The following is a 26,494-nucleotide window of genomic DNA, read 5'->3' on the forward strand; positions in this document are numbered from 1 at the left end:
GTGTAGGAACAAAACGTAGTCTCATCGTTTGATTATGTAGTTGCTATAGTTTAGACTATTTTGAAGCATAGTGGGTCATTGTATCTAGTATGCTATACTATGATGTATGACTGCATGATCATACGGCTAATCTGGAACTTGAATGGACAGACTCTAAGTCTTTACTGATAGCACAGACCATACATGATCTGGCTGATGTCACAGTCTTAGTCATCAGAGCGGGAATAACATTGTATAGCATAGTAGATATGACAAACCCACTATGCTTCTAAACCCACTATGTTCTTCCTTGTTTCCACAACTGAAGCTGTGACGTCAGCCAGGTCATGTGACAGATGAGCACAGAAAGGTGTGGCGAGCGCCTGGAAACAAGGCAACTGTTAGGAAATACGTGCAGCAGTCATACATTCCATTACGATTGATTTATCAGTTTGATCAGTTGCATGTGTATGAAAACACTAGATTACAAGCTTGTTTGTGCTACTGTGGTCTTCAGCTAGAATTTTATCACTCATACAAACATTTCTTTAGTGGTGTGTGGTCAATGTTCAAAAATATCGTAGCAACTGAAGGCATTGCAGGCCTTTATCACGGACTCAGTCTACTGATGATTCGAGAAGTACCCGGCTACTTTCTGTTTTTTGGCGGATACGAAGGAAGTCGACAGTTGCTTACACCCGACGGCCAAACCATAGAAGATCTAGGTGCAATAGTGAATGCACACATTCAGTGATAATTGTAGTGGGTGATTAAACTATTGTGTTTCTATTAGGACCACTACCATTATTTCTTGCAGGTGGTATCGCTGGAGTTTCATTTTGGTTGCCCATGTATCCCGTCGATGTCGTCAAATCAAAGTCACAAGTCAGCAACAGTCATTTAGTTGCTATCATTCAATGATAACTATTGTGTCTCTATATCTCGTAACAGGTTGAAGGTTTGGCTTTTCCGTTTCTCAAAACTGCCAGAAATATTATTCGTACAGAAGGGTTGGTAGGTTTGTATCGCGGGCTGTTGCCTTGTCTAGCACGAGCGTTTCCTGCCAATGCCGTACTTCTGCTTGCTTATGAACTAACTAACAAGTTGTTTCACCATGTGAAGTCTAGCTGATGTAATGTCTAACTCTCTTGAATTCAATGTATTATGGTTTAAATTGAGGTTTGCCATGAAATCGTGTTGGCAACAGTCTCTGGTATGCAGACATTCTGGTATTTTGTCAACTGGAGAATTTAAATAAATTATATAAATTTGAGATTGCTAAAGCCTAGTGAATAGAATAGCAGGAAATCAAGTGGCTACAATATTCCTAGAACTCCAGTGGACGTAAATTTAAAACTCAACGCGCGCGCACACACACACACACACACACACACACACACACACACACACACACACACACACACACACACACACAGACAGACACATGCATGCACGCACACACACACACACACACACACACATGCACGCACGCACGCACACACATACACACACGCATGTACATGTGCACACGCACACACGCACACACAACACACACACACACACACACACACACACACACACACACACACACACACACACACACACACAATTCCAGTAACTCCATTGATATAAATTCCTGGAAATCTAGTTGGATATGAGAATCTAGAGATGCAATTCCGGGAACTCCTGTTGATATAGTTTTAGTAACTCTGCGGATATTTTTGGAAATCTAGTTGGATATACCGTGTTATCTCTAATATAAACGCAAGTCTTCAATAGAATTACATCGACTTGACCTTATTCAAGTTGTTTCACAGTTCATAGTCTAATTGCAACTGACGTAATTCCAATTCTCTTGAATTCACTGCAGAATGGACTATAAGGCAAAATTTTGGTCAAACTTGTGCTGTAGCAAAATATGTTGACTTGAAATTTTCACTTGTGGGCATTCATTCTTATTTGATTTCACAAACTTTCTTGTAATTATCGACATCAACATTTAGTTCAATTTCTTTATGCATCGTATTCACTACTGTATTTATTTGCTATCAAAATGTAAACATAAAATTTTGCTTGTTTGCTGTTGTTCTATTGCATTGATCATGATGGCGATGGGTTAGAGTAATGATATGAATGGTTAAAAGGTAAATGAAGGTTACAGTAATGACATGAACTGATCAAGAGATGAGCAAGCTAAATCTATTACATGGAGCCGATAGTAAGGAATCAGTGAACCAAAGTCCAGACTACTGACGGAAGCAGCAGGCAAGATCAAATAAATTGTTTGTTGAACAGTGTGCTCTTGATCAGCTTATTACGCCTTAACCAATCATGTAGGTATGTCCAATCAAAGCAAAATTGTGGTCGCTCATGAACACCAGTTGGTCGGTCAATGACTGATGACCGACTGTTAGATTCCACTCTGCAATGTATTATGGTTTGAATAGAGGTTGTCATGAAATAGCATTAGCAACAGTCTCTGGTACGCAGACATTTCTTGGACCGTATTTCCGTGAATAGTGCCTCATGGGGCACTATTTTTTTCAGAGTTCTGAAACATGGGGCATTATTATTTCACAAGCACAGAAACTGTTGCACTGTTCGTTTGCATGTCGTCACACTACACAAACAAACTACAGCATCTAATCTTGTAGTTACCCCCTGGATACTCACTTTCACTTGAGTCGCATTCATGATCTGTTGCATAAATGCTGAATCTTCATCGTCGGTCTGTGGTTCTATCTCGGCGTTCCTTCCATCTCAAATGTATACACATTGATAGACGTGTATGCTTATAACTGGGTTCAAATACTGCCCCGACGGGGACTAATTGAGAGTCACCATGGGACATTATTTGAGCCTGGGGCACTATTCACAGAAATACGGTATTTACAGTTAGCTTACACAAGTTAACTACGAAGTACATTGTTTATCGTAAACCAATCACAAAGACTTCAAGACCACTGGGTTTCCATTAAGGTGTACATGCTCGTTACGTGCTCGTTACGTGCTCGTTACATGCTCTTGCATTTTCTTATGTCCTTGCATCTCTGTTCACATTAAACTGGTACAAGCACGGCAACCAGCGACACAAAAATGTGCTCTTCAAGTACTGAACAAAATCGAAAAGAAATGACAACAATTCTGATCAACAGTCATTGAAGTCATTGAAGACATCTACTTCTCAGCATATCCAATGATGTATGCTCGGAGAAATGGAACAAAGGATTTTGTGAGATAGAGTTTCTTGTAGCTGACATTGCTAAATCCTGCTCTCTCAATCTCCTGCCATGTCTTCATAATCATCGAGCAGTCAAAGAGAGGATACCACAGTGGCATCAAAAGGTACTGCACACACCTCATCCAAAAGCTCTCTGGATCTGAAACGCATGATATCAATATTTTCTAAAATCATAGCAATACAAGGTTTCTCACCTAAGTAAAAATGCAGTACGATAAGTGCACACTAGATTGTTAGCTTCATGGTCACAAAATGTCAAAAGTCATATTTAAGACTATGAAGCATGTCTATATAATAGTAACAAACAGCATCCTCTCTAATGACTAAAACCATACATTGCAGGTCGACATATCGAAGCACTCTTGAACTAATGCTATAGCGAACCTCCATATAACGAATCCTCAATATAACGAAACTAGTCTTGGTGTCCCAAACTTGTTTGTATGCGTTTCTCCATCTTGGGACCCTCAATGTAACGAACTCGCTTATAACAAAAACGTTGCTATAGCGTGGCTTCTCTTTATACCTAAACGTAGATAATTACATTATAACTTCGATATAACATAGTAGACGGTGTGACCGCACTCATTCCTGCAATGCTGTTGCCTACTGTACAAAGTGCAGCTGCCGCTGAGGGTGCAGATCATAGAATGCGCTTACATCATTGGACACAATGAATTCAATTAATTTCTCGCGGTCAGGCAACAATTAGGCATTTGGCCAGAGCATGCCAGGCGCATCCTCTTGTACAGTATCATGTCCAAGGGCAAATCCTTAGCCGTGGAGAAACAGCTTGAAGTCATCAAAGAGGTAGAGAAAAAGAAATGCACAGAAACGGACCTGGCAGCTTGTTACAAACTCGCTCTTAACTCTTGCGACAATTGTTAGGCAATGGGATCCCATGTAATCCTTCCTCCCGTGTAATACTAATATTTGTTCTGTTGTATAGCCTTGCGTTCCCTGACATTGCGTAATGAATAACAGGGATGATTTCACTTATAACGAACCCTCGCTACAACGCAAGCTATCCTAGTGTCCCCTGCAATTCATTATATCGAGGTTCCACTGTAAACATGCATGCTCAGTTCCAGGGATTTAACATTGCCATTGACAAGTATAAAATACGTTTTACATCAGGTTAAGGACGTACTGTAAATCCAGAAATTTTCGTACTCATGAAAAATTTTCATTATTTTCATAGATACCGGTTGTACTGCAATAAAACAAATACTAAATTTATAGACAGATGCACTTCAATTTGGCTACAGTACAGTACAGTACCGGTCACGTACTAAAATAACATGTGTACGAACTGCTTCATGGGCAGAAGTACGAAAATTTCTAGATTTATAAATCCGGATTCAGGACGAAAGGGGTGGGTGGGTAAGCCCTAAATCTGAATTCTTAAAAAATACAAAATTCAATGATGTCATCATATCCTTATTTGTCCATTTGTCTGTTTGTCCATCCATCCATCTGTCTGTCTGTTCATCTGTCTGTGTGTCTGTCCATCTGGCTGACAGTCTGTCTGTACATTTGTCTGTGTGTCTGTCCATCCATCTGTCTGTCTCTCTGTTCATCTGTCTGTTTGTTTCTCTGTTAGTATGTCCGTCTGTTTACCTGCCTGTGTCTAGCTGTCTGTCTGTATGCCGGTTTTTGTCAGTTTGTTTTCCTGCCTCTCTCTCTTTTTGTTTGTTTGTTTGTTTGTCTGATGAGACTAGTACAATGCAGTGCAGGAGACTTGAACACTATACACTGCAATGTTCACACCAACAATTTGATTAGAACTCAGTCAAACAATTAGCTGTTTTCACATTGCATCATCATGTTGCAGCTGACTCTGTTTAAAATATATGTAAAAGATCAAGACATAGTATTTTAGGGACGGAATTCGCGACGGGTGGGTGGGTCAACAGCAATTCGTCCTGAATCCGGATATAAAAATACAAAATTACGGACGGCCCCTAAGAGTATACAGTTTCTGTCTCCATGTTTTCATAGTTTTAATCTATTACCATAATTCTGCGAATAGTGCCTCATGCTCAAATAATGCTCCACGGTGACCCTAACATACTAATAATGCCCCATGGTTGATTAGTACCCCACTGGGGTTGTATTCATACCCAGTTACATGCATGCACGTTTATATCAATATGTATGTTTGAGATGGAATGAACACACAAATGGAAGCCTGAAGCACTGACTAACGATGAAGATTCAACGTATAACAGACCAGGAATACAACACAAGTGAAAGTGAAAGTAGCCAGGATACATACTGGTGAGACTGTAAGATTAGATTTTGTTCGTGTTGTTTGTGTAGTGTGATGGTACGCAAACGAACATGCAACAGTCTCTGTGCTTGCGAAACTATAATGGCCCATGCTCAAATAATGCTCCGTGTTTCAGTACTATGACAAAATAGTGCCCATAGGAAACTATTTACGGAAATACGGTATTCTAAGTACAGTATTGTTTGTGCAATTTATACATACCCACAGTGTGATCCAAGAAGTAGAATCGACCACCCTGAAACAAAATACAAACATAAGAATGTTACTGAAATAGAAAGAGTAGCAACAGTATAAATGGTATATTAGCGTGTTCACACTGGCAATCAGCAAATCTCCTTGAATGATTATCTTAATTAAGCATTAGCACGTTACATACTACACAATAATGATTCACTAACATTAGTGACAACAGAAAACCGTCAATGAATGGATAGGTGACTAAACCATGTGGCCATGGGGTACGTGCCCCCCAAATTGTTGCTTGATAGGGGTGCCTCCACACACGGCGGTCTGCTGATGTCTAGAAAAGAACTTTTACTCCTAGGTTCTTAGAGTGATTGCACACATTAGAGTCTGATTAGACAGAAATGAGTCAGTTGTGTGTAAATTATGTAAAGTTTGGGTGTCTCGAGCTAAGAAGTCAAGGACAGACGAGAGGTATGAATGTATTTAGTGTAGTGTTTATAGCCTGAAGTTGACGGCCCACATACTTTAGCTCCAGATCAGTGTGTGCTATCTAAAAATTTGAATCCTAAAAGTTTGCTAGCGCAGGCCCAGAGTTCCCTGAGTAGCGCACAGGGCCCAGTGTGACCTCTGAGAGGCAGCTCCTGACATTTAGGATTTTAGGATTTAGATGTGTGCGTGTGTGTGTGTGTGTGTGTGTGTGTGTGTGTGTGTGTGTGTGTGTGTGTGTGTGTGTGTGTGTGTGTTTGAATAGTTTGATCTATAATAAAGCATGCAAGCACAAATTACAGCGTTCATTATCAATTTTCAGTCAAAAATTGTCATATAGAAAGCAGACATTACAATTAAAAACAGCTGATATCAATACAGTACAACCTCGATTATCTGAACTACTCGGGAGACAGGTTGGAAGTCCGGATAATCGAGTGTATGGATAATCAAAAGTTGATAAATATCAACTAATTTTCCTCCACTGTGCAAGACCACACTCTGTTTCCACACTTTCTGTACATGTCACTAGAAGAGTCATCAACAGCTGCCTATTTATTAGTATACGTTCTGTTATGTATTCGCTCATTTGTGAAAGGCTGTACCTACAGCGTATTAGTATGGAGTAAAATATATTATGTAGTGCCTTTATCCTGGAAAGCATTATCCGGGAATGCAAAAAGTGGGGGCCAGAATTTGTCTGGATAATGGAAAGTCCAGATAATTAAGGTCCGGATAATCGAGGTTGTACTGTATCATGTGTGTCTGATGATATAACTTCCTATAGTTGTTGGTGTTAAATCTCTGTGTCAAACAGTTTACTCAAAATTTTTATTTTATTTTATTTTAGGTAGCTGACACACCTTTTTCAGCACTCTCTTGATCTCACTCAGACACTTGCTTGTGTCTACAACCGAGCACAGCATCATTGTCTCCACCACCGCCTCATAACTATTATCCCCAGCAACTGCACTCAGGTCTTCTGCTTTCCCTGCAAGCATTTTCTTCAGCTTTACTTCAGGATGTTTTCGAAGAGCTTCCTCTAGCTTTGGGCTCATATAGGGATTTGGATCCAAACCTACTATTTCAATACCATCCGGGTAGTAGGCTAGATTTGCACCCGTGCCGATGCCTAGTTCCAGAACTTCGCCTTGAATGCCAGACAGAGAGGCGAACAATTCTCGCTTGTACGAGCCTGTCAGTTTGTTACTGCAGGGAACGCATTTTCCAATGATGAAAGCCAAAAGGCGCTGCTTTAGGAAGACTTTAAACAGCAGGTAGACAACGAGAAGGTAAATGAAAGCGATCACTAGCGATGACATTTTAACTATCTCCTAACGCGCGTTAGGCCTAGACTTATACGTCTCTACCTTCTGCTTTGTCAGACGGCTATACCGCCAGACTTCTTCCAGGTAACCTGCTTCCTGGATATAACAGCATCAGCACGGTTCTCGATCGATAGCTCCCGATTATGAATGAACACATAGTCCTACGCGTTGATGAAGTTCTGATGTGATAGATTCTTGTGTACGGCAGATTTCACAAAAACGGAAGAGACTCTGGAAACGGTCCATGTGATAAGATCAATGGTCCCATATATCCGTTCCTCAACCGGCTGTATAGCTATATGGCAACTAAAACAACACTAATTCAAAAGTACAAAATATATGATGATTGACAGACACAAACTGACTGACAGACAAACAAACAGACAAGCAGACTGATAGACAATTTAATAGTTGACCGAAAACTGGTTTGTAGCAATGAATTTAGATATGGGTGCTAATGCGCATATATGTGTAGTATAGGACTTATAGTTTGACATTTGAACACAGACAGACAGACAGACAGACAGACAGACAGACAGAGACAGACAGACAGACACTGACAGACAGACAGACAGACATTGACAGATAGATAGATAGATAGACACGAACAGACAGACACAGACAGACTGGTAGATTAGAAGGAACATATAATCTGCAGACTTGGGTAGTTCAGCAATTTTTAGTGATGATGGAAAGTTTATCCAAAAGAATTATATGATCTTTGACAGACAGTAGTTGTGTTTATCTTAGGTCTAGATTGTATTGTTTTTAATTACTTACTAGTTGTGAACTCATAAAATTGTGACTTAGCAACAATGTATGATATAGTTTGATGTTGGAAATTTATAAAAGACAGACAGACAGACAGACTGACAGACAGACATGGCTATAATCTACAAACTGAAAATGCACATGACTGAACAGCTAGTATAAACAACAAGTTAACTAAGAAGCACATTATTTATCACAAACCAATCACAAAGGCATCCTAGGCATCAACACCTGGAGCAACTACCCTATGACACCGAATCAATAAGAATGCAGTCATAGCATAGAAATAAGTTGCCATATGTGCATCATGCAGCTGTTGTTTAATGTCTGACAGTAGCAACCACATACACTACATTCAAAACCACAATCAGTTGACTACAAACATGGCAACCACCACACACAAATGCATGCATGTGCTCTTTGAATACTAAACAAAATCGAGAAAAAATTCATATAACCACAATTCTGATCAAGTCAAGACCCATTGAAGTCTCATCATTCCAACATCGATTGGATCTACTTCTCAGCATATCCAATGATGTACGCTCGGATAAATGGAAAAAAGGATTTTGTGAGATAGAGTTTCTTGTAGCTGACATTGCTAAATCCCGCTCTCTCAATATCCTGCCATGTCTTCATAATCATCGAGCAGCCAAAGAGAGGATACCACAGGGGCATCAAGAGGTACTGCACACACCTCATCCAAAAGCTCTGTGGATCTGAAACACAAATGTGACCAATTGATATCAACATTTTCTAAACCATAGCGATAGAGGTTCCTCACTCAATCAATATGATAGTATGGTAAATGTACACTATATAGATTGTCTATGTTAATTAACTTCATTGTGGTCACACAAATATCAGCAATTATATATGTATTTAATTAAGACTATGCAGCATGTACTTGAATTATCCCTCTCTAGTTAATCCTTTCCTCTAGAATGTGACAACAATCTTTCCTCTCTATTAACCCCCCCCCCCCACGAATAGTGAGCATGAGGCAGCACATTGTGCACGGGTTACAATCATTTTGAGTTACGTTTCGAGTCTTGACTCTTTCTATGTAATAGAATGTGATGAACAAAAGAGATCATTTCTATGAAATAGGATGTGATGAATGATCAAGATGACCATTCTACACCTTTCATCATTAGCACCAGGATCAGCATGCCATAGTTGCCATTGACCTGCTAACCGGACTCAAAGACGCCTTAAACATGCAAATGCTTGGTACAAGTGTGTGTGTGTGTGTGTGTGTGTGTGTGTGTGTGTGTGTGTGTGTGTGTGTGTGTGTGTGTGTGTGTGTGTGTGTGTGTGTGTGTGTGTGTGTGGAAAGAAGGACATGTGGTGAAGAAATGGGCAGATGCAATCATAGTTCCCATTCCTAAAAAGGGGTCTCTCCAACACTGTGACAATTGGAAAGGAATAAGTCTTTTAGATGTTGTTGGGAAGACTGTCGCTGGAATTCTCAAATGTCGCCTAGCCAACTTTGCAGAAACTTGTCTTTTAGAGTCACAATGTGGTTTTCGCAATGGAAGAGGCTGTAAAGACATGATCTTCTGCTTATGACAGGTAATGGAGAAAACAAGAAAGCACAACACCAAAGGTTTTGCAGTATTTGTGGACATCAAAAAAGCGTATGACTCTGTACCTAGAGAGGCTCTCTATTCAGTTCTGAAGAAAGAAGGTATTCCATCGTCACTAATTACAGTTGTTCGATCCTTTCATGACCAGATGTCAGCGGTAGTCAAGTATGAGGGTAACCATGGAGAGGAAATTCAAGTACGAAATGGTCTACGGAAAGGGATGTGTTTTGGCACCAATTTTATTCAATATATACATCAACTGTGTCATGAGAGAGTGGAGAGAGAAAGTGAAAGATACAGGCATTAGATTCAAGTATGACATGACCAAGTCTTTGGTTGGAGGATATCAAAAAAAGAACGCTCCTGACGGGATTGTAATGGAATTGCAGTTTGCTGATGACTCAGCATTACTAACAGAAACACGAGAGAGTGCAGAGGCAGCAATCCAAAACTTTGCCTCAATTGCTGCAAGCTGTGGATTGACGGTGAGTTATGAAAAGACAAAGTTGATGACTTATAAGGATATTGATATAGGGATTTCTGGTCGCAGTGTGCAACACGTAAAACAGTTCAAATATCTCGGTTCTATCGTATCAGACGATTTGAGCTTACATCTGGACATAACAGAAAGAATTGCACAAGCAGGAAAGTGCTTTGGAGCACTAAAAGAAGCTGTCTTTCAGTCTCCCCATGTAACATCTGAAACAAAAAATGTGCTGTTCCAGTCAACTGTCTTATCAGTTCTACTGTATGGGTCATCTTCTTGGGCTGTGACTAGAAGAGATATCACAAGGCTTGTCACATTTACAAATCAATGTCAACGTTTCATGCTGGGTATAGACAAGTTCAAACAACAATTGGAACGAATCACATCAAATGACATCAGGCACAATCTTGGCAATCTTGAAACTGCAGAAGACTCTTTGATGGCTCAGCGGCTTAGATGGCTTGGTCATCTAGAATGTATGGAAGATCATCGTCAGCCCATGCAACCAGCTGCTTCATGCGTGGCTACCATCAACTCATCCAGCGCATGGGGTCAGACTAAGGTGGAAAGACAGGATTATAAAAGACCTCAAAATGGTTGGCCTAACAAGCACCTGGTCCCAGCTTACGCAGGACAGGCAGAAGTGAAAGAACATCTGTGCTAGCAAAATTAACTCAATCGTCACTTCAAGAGTAGAATTAGAAAATGCTCATAGTAGTCAAAAGGCTCGTGACAGAGCCGATCCCAGCAGATGTCAAGACCAACAGCCTCTGCTGTGCACTACCTGCAAGCGACTGTTTAAGTCGCAAACAGGGGAAAAAAGACACAATTGCAACAGAGGACAAAATCGCCCAGATCCCCGGGAACGAGCAAAGGCCGGAATCAAGTGCGACAGATGCAGTTGTTTATTCACACGAGAGTGACAAGAAAAGACATAAATGTCATCAATGTATTTAGATTTGTGACGTTTTTTACCAGATAGTGACTTCCTTTTTCTTACGCTTTTTACATTTCGCCATCATCCATGTGGATGGGCAGTTGAAGTTGGTGTGTGTGTGTGTGTGGTGTGTGTGTGTGTGTGTGTGTGTGTGTGTGTGTGTGTGTGTGTGTGTGTGTGTGTGTGTGTGTGTGTGTGTGTGTGTGTGTGTGTGTGTGTGTGTGTGTGTGTGTGTGTGTGTGTGTGTGTGTGTGTGTGTGTGTGTGTGTGTGTGTGTGTGATGTGTGTGTGTGTGCATGCGTGCGTGCGTGCATGTGTGTGTGTGTGTGTGTGTGTGTGTGTGTGTGTGTGTGTGTGTGTGTGTGTGTGTGTGTGTGTGTGTGTGTGTGTGTGTGTGTGTGTGTGTGTGTGTGTGTGTGTGTGTGTGTGTGTCTACTGTACACATTATTGCTTCACAAGAGTACCAAACAAGCAGTTGAATCAATAAACTCCCTTCCTATGATCCCCTCTCTAAGCACGATTGAAACAATTATCCCTGAAAAATTTGAGATATCAGGGTATATGCAATGAGGATCAAGTGTACATTGAAATCATTTACATAACCGCAATCAATCACATAGGTGCAAAGGCTCTGTTCTGTGTTTTTAGTAGTTTAATAACAATTATTGTTTGTGTAACGTATACATACCAACAGTGTGATCCAAGAAGTAGAATCGCCCACCCTAGAACAAAAATACAAACATAAGAAATGTGGTTGCACTAATGTTAGCATTAGAAAGAGTATAGCAACAGTAATAGTAGTCTCATAACATCGACACACAACCACTACACATGCAATCAATAATCTTACGTCACAAAAGTTATCGTTCACAATTGTTACATGTCATTACACTACAAGTCCACTACTTATATAAATAGGTTGGTCACAAAACTTAGCACAGCATGTGTGTGTGTGTGTGTGTGTGTGTGTGTGTGTGTGTGTGTGTGTGTGTGTGTGTGTGTGTGTGTGTCTGTGTGTGTGTGTGTGTTGTTTTGTTCTTGGAAACATAGCGTTTTCACAAAAAACCGAGGATTTAGCAAGAACACCAAACTGCGAGTGTTTAGATCACTAGTGATGCCAGTTTTATTATAAGGTTGTGAGACTTGGGCAATCACCCAAGTAGATATTCGAAGACCGACCACTTTTCATATGCACTGTATTAGATCTGTCTTGGGTGTAACAAGACTGAACAAGATAAGAAATACCATCAACTTGAAATCTGCCAAGGAAAAACCAATTGAACGTCAAGTTCAACATCAAAGGTTACAATGGCTTGGTCACTTAGAACAAATAAAGTCTTTCGTCCACAAAATTGTTGCCGAGAAGCAAGTTACATAATATGAAACGTCCTAGCTCAGCATGGTCCAAAGAACAGATGGATTGATACCATACAACAAGACCTAGCATCATTTAATATTGACCTGTCACAAGCAAATGACCACACTTCCTGGCAGAAACTTCCTTCTGCCATGCTGAAGCCCATAGTGGGTATTGGCGGAATTCCAGTTCCAGGTGTGTGTGTGTGTGTGTGTGTGTGTGTGTGTGTGTGTGTGTGTGTGTGTGTGTGTGTGTGTGTGTGTGTGTGTGTGTGTGTGTGTGTGTGTGTGTGTATCCATTAGCAAAATATTAAGCTGAATACTAAACAGCTAGACTATACTCTCTTAGTATTTCACAAGATCTGATACAAAATAGAAACTCACATACTCATTTTCAGGATGTCATACCAAGACATGAATAATTGAGAATTGTACCCGTCCCAAAACGGTATACACACTACCCACCTCAGCATACAGTTACACCAGTTTCAGACCATTGGCACATCACACAATGATCCACTAACATCAACGACAGCCAAAAACTGTCAACGTATGCAGGACTAACTCTACTATAGTTAACTCATCGTACATATATACCACTCCCATTTTGACCTAAACACCATTCTTATATGCACATGCACCAGAAATGACATATCATATAAGATGAAACATTGGCAGGAATTTATTTTGGTGGTTTGCTAAGAAATTGATGGACAAAGCATATTGACGGATTTTATTTTGGCAGTTGAACATCCTTGTTTGATAACTGATATATGGCTTACCATGAGTGGTCTTAATGTGTTTGTAATTGACAGCAGTGTTCGTGGCTCACATTTCCCTAACTTACTGCATGATCACCCACTACTGCCTAGGCACAACAGACAGCAAGCAAAGATTACCTACCATATTGCTGATCTACCTGCCTGATGACGTCAACATATCCGGGAGGCCAAATTAATGGCGGATTCTATATTGGCAGTCGCTGAAAAATCCGCCAATCCACCAAAATAAATTCCCCGCCAATATTTCATCTTCTACGGTAAGGCCACTATTTGTTGATTCATAGTTTCTCATCAGAAGTTCATCTCAAAACGATGTAGGTGGGTGGACCATTGTCATTACGCCATTAATTTTTCATCTATTTCTTGTACAGTAACATTATAATATATACTGCACAAAATTGACTGAATGTCCAAGACATTGAGTATTAATTAATTAATGACAATAACTTAATTGTTCAATATGATAACAAATCAAACGTTGCAGACTGTTTCATACTAGTAATATATCCTCCATGAAAGAATAGTCTTCTTTGTTATCAAACAATACCCACAAAACTTGATCAAGTCAGACATGCTCCTCGTGAATCAACGGTATTGTGCATGGGTAATAAAGATAATGGCAACTTTATGCAGAGCATATTTTTCCATGCCAGTGCTGATGAGAAACAATGAATCAACAAATAGTGGCCTAACGTTTCAAATATTTTGATCTACCCTGAAAGAAGAAATTTGTGTAGGAAAAAAATTTTGCTTTCTAGAAACATCACTACTTGTGTGGAACTAATTTGTGCGACAATTAGGCTGACCCATCTAATTTGTGCAAGAGGAAATCCAACTCCATTTAATTTGTAGAGAGATCATAACAAAAGATTAACTTTCCAAGACAGTAACAATTCCAGCTTCACTGAAATCATTTTTTCCCTATCAGTAGACATGTTACGTTAGCTCATTGCAGTCCAGGTAGTGATATGTGCGCATTAGCCAGGAGACTAGCGCGTGTTTTCATACTGATCATGCGCAAGGGAAAATATATGTGGAATTTATTGTGTGTGATGGGCTTGTGATCCCACAAGATCCCACGCATTTTTCTCCCGCACAAATTTCTTCTTTCAGGGTATTTGCAAAACACAGCTATCTACTGTTCTAATACATTGTATCAGCTATGCAATAGGTAGCTCTTTACGTACCGAGACAACACAACTTTGGTCTAAGATGTTTGTTCAGTTAAATTGTCAGTCTAGAGAAAGGAAACAGCTGCTATCCAAGTGTATCTGATAAATGCTTATTGTTATTGGTGCTAAAATCTCTGTATCAAACACTTTAGTCTATAATTATTTACCACACCTCTTTCAGCACTCTCTTGATCTCACTCAGACATTTGCTTGTATCTACAACCGAGCACAGCATCATTGTCTCCACCACCGCCTCATAACTATTATCCTCAGCAACTGCACTCAGGTCTTCTGCTTTCCCTGCAAGCATTTTCTTCAGCTTTACTTCAGGGTGTTTCCGAAGGGCTTCCTTTAACTTTGGGCTCATGTAGGGATTCGGGTCCAAACCTACTATTTCAATACCATCTGGGTAGTAGGCAAGATTTGCACCTGTGCCGATGCCTAGTTCCAGAACTTCACCTCTGATGCCAGACAAAGAGGCGAACAATTCTCGCTTGTATGGGCCTGTCAGTTTGTTACTGAAGGGAGTGCATTTTCCAATGATGAAAGCCAAAAGGCGCTGCTTTAGGAAGACTTTAAACAGCAGGTAGACAACGAGAAGGCAAATGAAAGCGATCACTAGCGGTGACATTTCAAAACTAGATATATCCTAACGCGCGTTAGGCGTACCTAATATTATATAAGAGTTACATAATTTAATTAATTAGTTGACAAATTATAAAATCTAAATTAAAAATATATATTATAATTTATGAAATAACCTAAATTACGAAAGCTTAATCGTTGACACACACACGCGCGCGCGCCCGCGCGCGCCCGCGCACGCACGCACGCACGCAAGACACCGTGAATACACATGAGTATAGTCCATTTCTATTTTCGGTAGGCGGGGAATTCGAAGAGGCTGGCTACGCGAGACTACACTACCTGATTGAACTAAAACTTTACACTTACTGTGGTTAATTTAATTAAGTTAAAAGGTGGTCATGACGTTTATGCTTCTACGTATACGCGGTATTCAGCTCTATACAAATTGATTACCTAGCTAGCTAGTAGTCTGTTGTAGAAACATCCTATGCTTAGCTGCATCCTATGGTTAGCTGCATCCTATGGCTAGGTTATCATAAGTTACTAGCTAACTTAGTGGTTTTTCTCCCATGGAGAGAAACCAGTACTGGAGAAAAACCACTAAGTTAGCTAATTAATTAACTAACCATTTGCAAACTAACCACATCTTTTGGGATATTTCACCACGCGCCATAATAGAAGCAACACAAACTGCTATCCGGACAGTATACCGGACACTGAACGCCTGCAGTGTACGCACGTGACTTATTAATTTAAATAATCAAAATTGTCAGACAAATTTGTTGATTAACCAACAAACACCAAACGCAGTAATAATACGTAAACTAGCTAATACCAATGAATTCCAAGAAAGAGAGGAAAAACCACTAAACTGTATGTAAGTAGAATTTTACCTCTTGCACCAAGAAAAGAAAATTTCGATAAACATAATTTGCATTTACCACTTCCTGTACATGTCACTAGCTACCTAGGATCACCTTTGCACGGCGTCAGCAGGCCAGCGCTACTACAATACTACAGTAGTACTGATAATAAATCCCATACAACTGCATGTTCTACGATCTGCAGAAGCCACGTTATCAACCGTCTATATCAAGACTCACTAGTGGATCATCTGGTTAGTGTGTAAGCACTTAATTAATTCAGACAAGGGTCAATCAATGATCCATGCAGTTGCATGGGTACATCTATGGCTTGACATCTTCTCCGTGTTGACTCATTCTAGCAGTGGAAAATATACGATCAGCATGAAACCTGTACAAGCATGTAGTAACAACCTGGATTTATTGTGACATCATCATCATCATCATCATCATAATCATCATCATCGAGCAAGCATGTCTGCTAGATAGAAAGCAAACATGGTCATCCATCATCATCTTAATTTTTTATCTAAGAGGAAACAACTGTCATTGTCAGCAAGTTTGCTAGCGACTTGCTTGCATGTCTTATCTCCACAGGTACCCGGTGGCTAAAAGGTAAAGTAAACCATGTGTCTACTAGCGGGATTATAACCCACAAGCATACCAATTAGATCTACCGTACAAGTGCACATGCACTGCTAGAGCTATACAATTTATTTGACTTGTCAGTTGTTGCATGGTCATGCAGATGCTGCATGCATGTCTGTTCTTTGCAGACAGTCACTCAAGTAATTCACTTTACAGTCCTCTGCTTCATGACCTTCACTCTACCCAATTGAATTGTTACTATTGTTCACTTGCATGCATGGCGTAATTATAGAGATAAACTGATTGCGGATCTAATAGGTGTTATTGTAAGTGTAATATGGTGTTCCTCATTCGTTGCAGCTGTAGTCAAAATTTGAATCAAGATTGCTGAAGACTTCAACTAATATTAGATAGACACACCCACTCACCCACGCACGCGTGCACATACGCACACACACGCACTCACGCACACGCAAGTAATCCATCTACGCATATGCATGCATGCATACATGCATACACACCCACGCATACAACCCACGCATTCACACACTACACAAGGAGGTATTCATACCACCCAGTCTTCTGCCAACTTGCGGCAAAGGTCTGGCCACGCGAGACTAACCCTTCATGTCGGATATCCCGGATATTATTGTTATGACATCTCGCCTCTGTAGACATTTCACGCTCCAATGTCGTGCACTAGCCCGACGAGGACGGAAGACTATCCTGTGTCTTCACCAATCACGAAACCGGACAACCATCAACACAATCCACTGTCAGACATTCTTCCATCCTCGTCCTCTTCTCATCTATTCGTCTACAGACTGCTCACGGTCCGCAAGCTCCAACAACAAAACTGACAATGACAGTAATTCAATGTATCACAGACAGTTAGCAACTTCACCGACTGCCGAAACGCCGCCGCCATCTCTCGTCGCGTCACTGGTGGAGAGGAGTCCGTCGTGTCTTCAGCCCTATTTGCGTTTGACAAGAGTTGATCGTCCGATTGGATCGTGGCTGCTGTATTGGCCGTGCGCCTGGAGTATTGCGCTTGCTGGCGAGTCCGGTTGCTTGCCGGACGTCAGACTCTTGTGTCTGTTCGGAGTCGGAGCTTTTCTGATGCGAGGCGGAGGATGCATTGTCAATGATCTGTGGGACAGCGACGTAGACGGAAAGGTGGTGTTTCACTGATATTGCAAACTTTTAATTTTCTGAAAAAATCAAATGCATACACTTAAATAGTTAATATTAAATAGTTAATATAATACTGTAGTGTGTATACTTTAATGTACCAGAATAATTACAAAATTTAGTGTTGGACTTTGAGTATTTTGCTTGTCAGAGGCAGATCCAGGATGGGGCACTGGGGCATTTCTCCCCCCTCCCCTCGGCAGTTGAGAGTACAATGGCAAACAAAAGCCTCGGAAAATCCTGCTGCCAGACAAGTTGAAGATGAAGATTCAAGCGTTGACAGTGATGAATAGAACAAAATCTAGGAGGTTGGGTATAGGAATAATGTATCTGATTATTTAATAGAACAAGACAGCTAAGCTCTAATAACGAAACGTAGTGTCTCAACATTCTACATTAAACATATCTAGACTACAAGTTTGGGCCTCCCCTCCCTCCCCCCAGCATAAAAGTCCCTCTGGATCTGCTCTGCAAGTTGTGTTGACTGGCTGTGTTGACTGGCTGTGCAGACATTTATAGTTTGTGTTAACCTGGTAACTGCATCAGAAGACCGGTGATTATGTCACATGATCACTTGTGCAGCATGTGCACATGCACACACACACGCACAAGTTTCACATACCAGGTAATTGATTTTAATTATCATTTCTATTGCAATAATACTTATGACTTATATTATAACTACTGGACGTACCTATAGTAACACGCTTGTGTTTTCTTTCAGGTTGCTCGCACTGCGACCAGACCGCTGGCATCAGGACAGATTTCAAAGGAGATTGCCATTCTATTAGTTGGACTCCACGGTCTTGCCGCTCTTCCAATTTTACTGAGTCTAAACACGTACAGGTATATCTCACACATTCAACTGTCATAAAATGCAATGTCATCTACGTCATTGAAAAACATTAAAATTTGTAATTCTACTTATCTTCCTTGTTACTGTAAAATTCATTCATAGGAAATTGTTGGTACACGCAGATGATGCCAGAGACAGAAATTAAAATATTTTAAATAATTGTTTTTAATTAAAATTTTTAAATTTAATTTCTAATTAAAATGTTAATTATTTGAGAGCAATACATTGATCGGCCGAGGGTGTTGATTGGATTGAGGTGATGTGTTTTGTTTGTATAGCTGCTTCTGACATCAACACATGCACACAAGTGATGACAACTTTCGACCTTATTCGTATACAGTGGTAGCCTATTACAGTTGAGATACTCATGCTGACAACAAAGGTGTACTATACCACAGGGCTGGCAGAGCAGGGTGGGCCAGGTGGGCCGTGGCTTACCCAACTTTTGAAAACAGGACTTCCGCCAACGAGCTCTTGGCGAGACTTCCGGAAATATTGGTTCAAGTGATTAAATAAAGTAGCTATTTTTACGTTCACTGTGAGCGGGGCTTTACTTGGTAACGCAAGACCTGGCCCATCCAATGTCTGGAGTGCTCCCCCCTCCCCCGCCCTGTACCATCAAGCTTACAGTAGCCATGTGATGATTATGCAACAGTCTGTGGTAACACCCAATTACATGTTGCTATAAACAGTAGTTAGGTACCATCTTATCTACAAACTAGTTAGTACCTTGTCGAGGAAATACAACCGAATGCTGACTGCATGTCCATGAATATTATAGAATCGGAAAGATATTTCAATATTTTAGAACCTGACAGTCAATACTTCTAACATTGGAATTGGAAAATGAGTGAGTCACAGTTTACACAAGCGTGGATATTTTGTAGTCTTTCATATATCATTTCCCTCAGAGAATCATATAGAAGGATACCTTGGTTATTAATGATGTTTATTGTTACATATGTGTAGATAGATTGTCAGTTTGTTTGGCATGTATATGGTATCTATGACACTGTGGGGTGTCTCAATAGTCTCCTTTGTAGATTGTATACGCATTTCGGTTCAAGTTCCAGTTGCCTTCTTGTTGTTGTTCCCTTGTTGTGTAGTATTAGCTCACCAAGGAGAGACAACATTATAATAACAAAACCGGGCTAATACTATAATGTCAAGTCATGCATGCTATTATTTCCAGTGCGTTTTGTGTAAGGTTACTTGTTACTTGTGATGTCACTCTCATCATTGTCCACATTTCTACTACTGTGTGCAACAATGCACAAATGATGATGCATGTATTCACACCCGATGACTGTATAGCAAACACATCCTGCACATCAGGATGCTGAATGGAACTAGAACTAGTCATAGGTGTCATTGCCATTGTAATAACATTGGGTGCAACTTTACTTCACACATTGATTGTTGAATCTAATACCAGTTTACCCCAGTCAATCTTTGCTGGAGTTCTATATTTAGTAGACTCATGTATGATTGGACTGTCCCTATGAAAGTATGAGGAAGTGTCACTTCTTGTTTCTGTGTGGCAGTGTTTGGTTGGGAGTGGCCAGCATTGTGCCTGTTCTCATATATCCCTATATGAAAAGAATTACCAACTGGCCACAGTTGTGTCTTGGTGAATATATTTGTGTGGGATTTTGGTTTACTGTGTATCTTATAGTGTCATGTGTTGGTGTGTCTAGGTATTGTTTTTAATTGGGGAGCAATGCTGGGATATTCTGCAGTTCGTGGTTATTGTGACTGGTCTGTTGTTTTCCCTCTTTATTTTGGCTGCATATGCTGGACAATGATCTATGATACTGTTTATGGACATCAAGTGAGCCCCAGTTGTTTGCACTACTAGACTATTACCTTGGAGGGATGCATCTCACAACAATACACTAGACTATTGTATTGGAGGGATGCATCTCACAATACACTAGACTGATGTATTGAAGGGATGCATCTCACAATACACTAGACTAATGTATTGAAGGGATGCATCTCACAATACACTAGACTATTGTATTGGAGGGATGAATCTCACAATACACTAGACTATTGTATTGGAGGGATGCATCTCTAAGTGCATTCAAGGTAGAGAAATGGATAATTAGGCAGACAAACACACAAACAAACAGAGTTGGTGTTGTGTTCAATGTAAAGTAGAAACTATGAGAATCAAATGGCATAAGCATAGACAGAGAAACGGAGCAACAAGCGACCGGACAGACAGAAAGACAGACAGAAGGACGAATGGACAGGCTGGAATACAGACAGACAGACAGACAGACAGACAGACAGATTATTTTATTGTTACATATCCTCTACTTGTACACATCCTAAACTTCTATAATGAACTAGTCCTTCACAGCGAAATACTTTAAAACATTAGTGGACTTGGATCTGTACATTAAAGTCAAAAAGCTTGTCCATGTCATTCTTTGTTTCTGAAACTCTTAACAACTTTTTGAGGATTACTTTTGCGTTGCATCTTTGAAGAATCAAAGAGAACCGTTTCCTCCAAAAAGTCTTGAATTATTCTGCACTACAAAAGGGGTCTTCCTCAATACGCCTGCACTGTTTTGAGAGAGTGTAGAAGAAGGCATCGGCTTGCAGGCCCCATCTACCAAAGTGCTCAAACACTAGTGGTATACACTTTGATGACGTCTCTCCTGGTAGAATTTGTGCGGGCAGCAAACCCATCCTCCCTGCTGGGTTGTTTTAAAATGCCTTGACTCCATGGGTGTGCCAATGATACAGTATGTCAACATCTAGATTTTGTCCTGATTCTGCATCAAAGAATGTAATGTCTGGGTGATCAGACAGACAGAAAGACAGGAAGTTTATTGACAGACCTACAAAAGACATTAGAATATATCAAAGTACTGTGAAAGATCTGACACAGTCTGTCATGATAAATGCACATCAAGTTATCTAGTCGACTGAGACCAGAACATCTTTATCAAAGATTGCCTTCCACTGGTCTGCATGTGTACTACTTGCTTGATAGTGGTTTGTTCAAAATTGCTCTGCAGTTACAAACAGATCAACAGACAGACAGATACTATGGTATTTATGCTATTTCCTGCTTATCTTGTTGGCATCACTCGTCAGTGTTTTGTTAGTTAGTGCTGGTCATGCTTGGTCATGCATTAGCCTGAAGACTTGACCACATCTAAATACAGATTGAGGCATTAGTGGAATGTTTAGCTCTAAACAAAGCTTTCTGCAATTAGGGGTAGGCTGTTTTTTTGTGCAAAAGGTGGGAGTAGTTAATCAACACGAGAAAAACTGTTGTGTTTATCTTTTGGGAGATAGCTTGTTGTTGTTGCTATATTTGTTCTCCCTTTATGTTATGTTCAGTTGGTGCCACTGTGCACACACGCGCGCGTGCACGCGCACACTCACACACACTCTCTCTCTCTCTCTCTCTCTCTCTCTCTCACACACACACACACACACACACACACACACACACACACACACACACACAATGGACTAATGTTAAGCATGTCAGTATTCCGACGATAGCTCCCCCATCTCTAGGAACGAGGCCCCGTGTGCTAAGCGGAGTCTACTAGATCTGTGCTGACTAACCCCCATTCCTGTATGCTGGAGATGTTATTGCTGCCAAAGCCAGCAATCTGTCTAACCCCAGTCAAAGACGAGATACTCATTTATATTCCTGAGTCAAGAGAGGCAATTGTGTGTAAGTTCAGTGCCTATGGAAATTACACACGAGCCCAGAACTAACTCGCAACCTTAAAGTCCTGATGTACCCACTCTCCAAATGCACCTTTCTAACGATTGAGCTACACACACACACACACACACACACACACACACACACACACACACACACACACACACACACACACACACACACACACACACACACACATTACTAATACATTTATGTATGCTTGTACAGGATAAAGAAGATGATGCCCTGCTAGGCCTCAAGTCAACATCACTATTGTTCGGAAGCAAAACGAAGCCTATCCTGTCTGCCTTCCTTTTCACAATGCTATCAAGCCTGATCGTGTCGGGAATACAATCACAACAGACCTGGCCCTACTATGCAGCTACACTGATCTCTGCATCCCTGTTGAGCAAACAGGTACTATGACTGGATAGAAACCAATGTCTTCACTATGGTTTCTATAGCCTATCTCTGATCGAAATCAGTGATCTCCTTTTGTTGTTTAGATCTACAGTGTGAATCTCGATAACCGGCAAGAGTGTGGACAAATGTTCAGAGACAGTTGGGGGCTGGGCTTGCTGATGTTCACTGGTCTAATCATCAGTACATTGCTCAAACATCCTGCTGAAGAAGAGAAGACCGAACGAGTTGCTTTTGATACTCCAAGTGTATAACAGCGTTTTATAACATCTCGGGCTTCGTCGTGTTACTTTCTAGTTCAATCTCACATCGTTTACCGGTTACGCAAAAGCGTCAGCACGGTGTACGTACGTCGCACCCAAAACCGGAAACCGGCAATGACGTATCCGCGTTCGACCAATCATGTGCCGCCATCAGCATACTTGTCCAATTAGCGCTGTCTAATCGCATTATCGCGTGAACCTCAGCTGCCTCCTGACTGATGCACCGAAATTGCGTAGAAACTCGTCTCGTGCTTGTTTCCGTCAACTGCACCTCCTGGCGTCGCACTGTGAAGGAGTCGAGCGAACGATGAACGAGAACGCTGTCAATCCAAGTGCCAGCCATCTCTACGTTCGCCAGCAATTGCGCCAGCGCCTCGAAACGTGCCAGCGTCTCGAGACGTATCAGCGTCGCCAGAAGACGTGCGAAACACAATACGACCGCCATCGCTTTCAGGTCGTCCAGCGAGGCCAAGAGGAGGTCCGACGACTGCGCCAGCTGCTTGGCGACGTCGCGACGAGAAAGAACCTGCAGACTCAGCCACGAAACGGCGTCAAAATACCGGCGGTCGACCATCAAAGCTTTCAAGGAAATGCGGACGACATGCAGGTCGGCGCGCACGCTCGTTGTCATGGTCATACAACAGTGTAGCTCTTTGTGTTTGTGTCACATGTTGTTGTGTGTTTCGAGTTAGCGGAGGTCATGTTTTTTTGTGTTTTTTTCTACAGGGGCACGTTCGTCGTGCTACGTCGCCCGTTTTGATGTCGTTTGCGCAGCACAACGGCGGCTGGAAAAGCCAAACGTTACCGAGTCACTCGGGCCGCTTGCCTTCTCGACCTCCGACGTCACAGCGTGTCACGTGGTCATCGTATAACGCAACTGAATACGCGAGGTCAATGTCGTTTCCGGGTGACGCTGTGAGAAACTGGGACGAAACGGGCCGTGCTGTGCCGTCCGTTGTGAAGAGAGAGAGCGGGAGCGCGCTACCAAGTTGTGTGTTCTCGCGGGGGCCCCCGCCGGGGAGTAAACCTGATGTGTCCATGCCAGGTGACGACCTCCAGTCGTTCATCACGCAGGCTTTGGAGGAATACCCGTCGAACAATCCGCAGGCGTCGTCGTCAACCGATAAGCAGACAGCATTCGACCTACTGGAGGAGGTGATGTGGGAGTCGCAGCCAGAGATGATGAGAGAGACGCAGCAGAGCATGAGGATCAATCAGGAGATGCGTCGATCGGATCCTGTGTCTATACAGCAAGCCAAGAGTCTTCCCAGCTCGCCGCAGCAGTTGAGACATTCGATGTTTGAAGACCGAGGACGATTGGTTGTTGCTTCGAATATGTCTCAGGCGAGCAATGAAGCGCCGGTGCATTATTATAGTCAACAAGTTGACGCTCGACACAACCAGGCTGTCGCATACAGACAGCCGGTGTCTACGACCGTGTCTCATTGTCAGCAGCCAATCATCGATGGATCAACCGGTTCGGTACAGTCAGCCGGTTTTATGTTACCGTTCGGGCAACAGTCTCAGACGCAGCAGCATGTTCAGGCGCAGCCAATGCTCAGTCAGCACGTTCAGGGTCAGCACGTTCAGGGTCAACACGTTCAAGGGCAACAACTTCAGGTGCAACGACAGCAGCCGTCGTGGCAGTTGCATCAGGAGATTGGCCAGTGTGCAGCACCGAGAGAGCTCGAGAAGCATCGACAGCAGTTGCAGAGGTCGTCGGCTCCTGGTGGTATGACAGCCGCTATACAACAACAACAGCAACAACCTCAAATTGCTATCCAACCACCGTCAGCTGTTGCGTTCTCACACATGGGGTCGTCTAACAACGGGATGATGCAGATGTCCGATCAGTCGTTTCCAGGTAGAAATCGTCAGTTGAAGGCACCACGCCACGGCAGCTTTCCCGGATGGCCTCCGTCGCTTCCAAGCAATGACATGTTCGGTACGCAGAGTCGCGATCGAAGTAACTCATTCCACGGCCAGTCGAGTAAACTAAGCGTCCCCTATCCCACACGACCTCTGACTCCTCCTCTGAGATCACAGAGCAGTACAGTTATTAGTCATGATGTGTCGTCCTCCCTTGCCAGTACTATGCCATTCAGTCACTTCCTGCCACAAGCCAGTGCTCCTTTACCTGGTGATAATCTGAGTAATCACAAGGGTTCCACAGGAAGTATTACAAATATCGTCAATAGTCTTCTTGACAGAGATGCCACTCATCCCGTTGACTTATTTTCGAGTGCCACTTCTCTACAGAATGACAGCGAGCTGGAGTTCGATCGAATACTCAGCGATCCGCCGTCGGGATTCGATTTACTGAGAGAAATTGGGAACTGTGTCGATGACAGTATGATGGACATCGGGACAACAGCATAGTGGCAATGCACGTTGACTAGAATAGATTTGTAGCTGTTTGAGAGACACTTTATAGAGTAACAACAACAAATGTGTCAGTTGTGCTGACAATATTTAGCTTTATGTATGTTTTCTAAGTGACAGAGTATGGTATGTGTACAGTGAGCTGAATTATCCGCCTGTAGCCACTTTGTAGGGCATCCTTAGTATCTTGTGGGTGTTGAGGGGTAGTGTGGTCACTAGAGCTAATCTTACTGCATTTATGTTATTCAGTGTGTCATAACTGCGCATTCATTGACCCCAATATTAATATTAACCATTTCAGGATCTAAATGCGTACAGGAAACTGTGGTCGGTGCAACTTTGTGGTTAGAATTAAAACTATTCCTGTTTCCTGTTGTCTATACACGAGGTCAACTAACGCGTACTTGTAGGGGTTTTATGTTTAGAATTATTCTATTCGGTGTTTCACAACGCGCGTGTTATTTCTCACGCTATCGCTCGTAAATTTCAAACAACAAACTGAAGCACTAAATATAGATTCTAAACGACGGAAACACATAGTACCTGTTTCCTTCGTCTTTTCTCGTAGCGACCACAGGCAGCATGGTTGATTTCCTTTCCTTTCGAAGAGCAAACAAGAAACGACGCGCGAGTAAAGAGGCGAGCGGCACCCAGACTGAATTTTGACTCACCCGAGGTCCACCCAGCACGCACGCGTAGCTCCACTCAGACTCATTCACAAACACACAAGAGTCCTCAACCCTTGCAGCTACTTTTTTTAGCTCCACGTAAATTGTGTTCACACTCGACATCTATGGCAACGACGCACTCGTACGGACGAATTTAGAAACGCTCTACTTGTGTGATATTGACACTCGACCTCCCGTGTGAGGGAGAGGAGGCGGGATCTCGTCAACTTCCAACACGCGCAATCTCGACACCTGATCACACACTTGCAAACACAAATCTGCGGGCGGTACTTACTCTATTGTTTGTGTATCTACTGATCGATTCGAAAAGCTTGTCGTGCCGCTACATTTCGAGGGCATCATTCATT

General features: G+C 41.9%; 5 protein-coding genes and 1 long non-coding RNA gene across 6 annotated transcripts in view; 3 read left to right on the plus strand and 3 right to left on the minus strand.

The window, feature by feature from the left end:
• The window catches only part of LOC134189959 (mitochondrial ornithine transporter 1-like), a 3,728-nt gene extending 2,571 nt beyond the window's left edge, over positions 1-1,157 (plus strand). The window contains exons 2-4 of the mRNA XM_062658360.1: positions 532-704; positions 773-864; positions 931-1,157. Coding sequence (XP_062514344.1) covers positions 532-704; positions 773-864; positions 931-1,110 — 445 coding nt within the window. The 3' untranslated portion in view covers positions 1,111-1,157. The remainder of the gene's footprint in view (positions 1-531; positions 705-772; positions 865-930) is intronic.
• Positions 1,158-2,996: 1,839 nt separating this feature from the next.
• On the minus strand, positions 2,997-7,507 carry LOC134189747 (N6-adenosine-methyltransferase TMT1A-like). Its single transcript, XM_062658114.1, has 3 exons — positions 7,049-7,507; positions 5,715-5,748; positions 2,997-3,359 (listed from the first exon to the last, which is right to left on the minus strand). The coding sequence occupies exons 1-3, from the start codon at positions 7,505-7,507 to the stop codon at positions 3,157-3,159; spliced, it is 696 nt and encodes a 231-aa protein (XP_062514098.1). The 3' UTR covers positions 2,997-3,156.
• Positions 7,508-8,552: 1,045 nt separating this feature from the next.
• Positions 8,553-15,238, minus strand: LOC134190033 (N6-adenosine-methyltransferase TMT1A-like). Its single transcript, XM_062658444.1, has 3 exons — positions 14,780-15,238; positions 11,986-12,019; positions 8,553-9,003 (listed from the first exon to the last, which is right to left on the minus strand). Exons 1-3 carry the CDS (start codon positions 15,236-15,238, stop codon positions 8,801-8,803), a joined length of 696 nt encoding a protein of 231 aa, XP_062514428.1. The 3' UTR covers positions 8,553-8,800.
• Positions 15,239-17,304: 2,066 nt separating this feature from the next.
• LOC134189364 (4-hydroxybenzoate polyprenyltransferase, mitochondrial-like) lies at positions 17,305-23,067 on the plus strand. The gene is made up of 6 exons (XM_062657601.1): positions 17,305-17,822; positions 18,562-18,683; positions 20,238-20,323; positions 20,391-20,524; positions 22,622-22,810; positions 22,900-23,067. The coding sequence occupies exons 1-6, from the start codon at positions 17,523-17,525 to the stop codon at positions 23,065-23,067; spliced, it is 999 nt and encodes a 332-aa protein (XP_062513585.1). The 5' UTR covers positions 17,305-17,522.
• Positions 17,724-26,123, minus strand: LOC134189365 (uncharacterized). The gene is made up of 3 exons (XR_009971490.1): positions 26,002-26,123; positions 18,532-18,669; positions 17,724-17,857 (listed from the first exon to the last, which is right to left on the minus strand). It is a non-coding gene; the product is annotated as an uncharacterized LOC134189365 (long non-coding RNA).
• LOC134189363 (uncharacterized) lies at positions 23,332-25,702 on the plus strand. The gene is made up of 2 exons (XM_062657600.1): positions 23,332-23,683; positions 23,803-25,702. The coding sequence occupies exons 1-2, from the start codon at positions 23,384-23,386 to the stop codon at positions 25,453-25,455; spliced, it is 1,953 nt and encodes a 650-aa protein (XP_062513584.1). The 5' UTR covers positions 23,332-23,383; the 3' UTR covers positions 25,456-25,702.
• Positions 26,124-26,494: the final 371 nt, after the last annotated feature.

Source organism: Corticium candelabrum, chromosome 14 (assembly GCF_963422355.1).
Source record: "Corticium candelabrum chromosome 14, ooCorCand1.1, whole genome shotgun sequence".
Taxonomy (NCBI): domain Eukaryota; kingdom Metazoa; phylum Porifera; class Homoscleromorpha; order Homosclerophorida; family Plakinidae; genus Corticium; species Corticium candelabrum.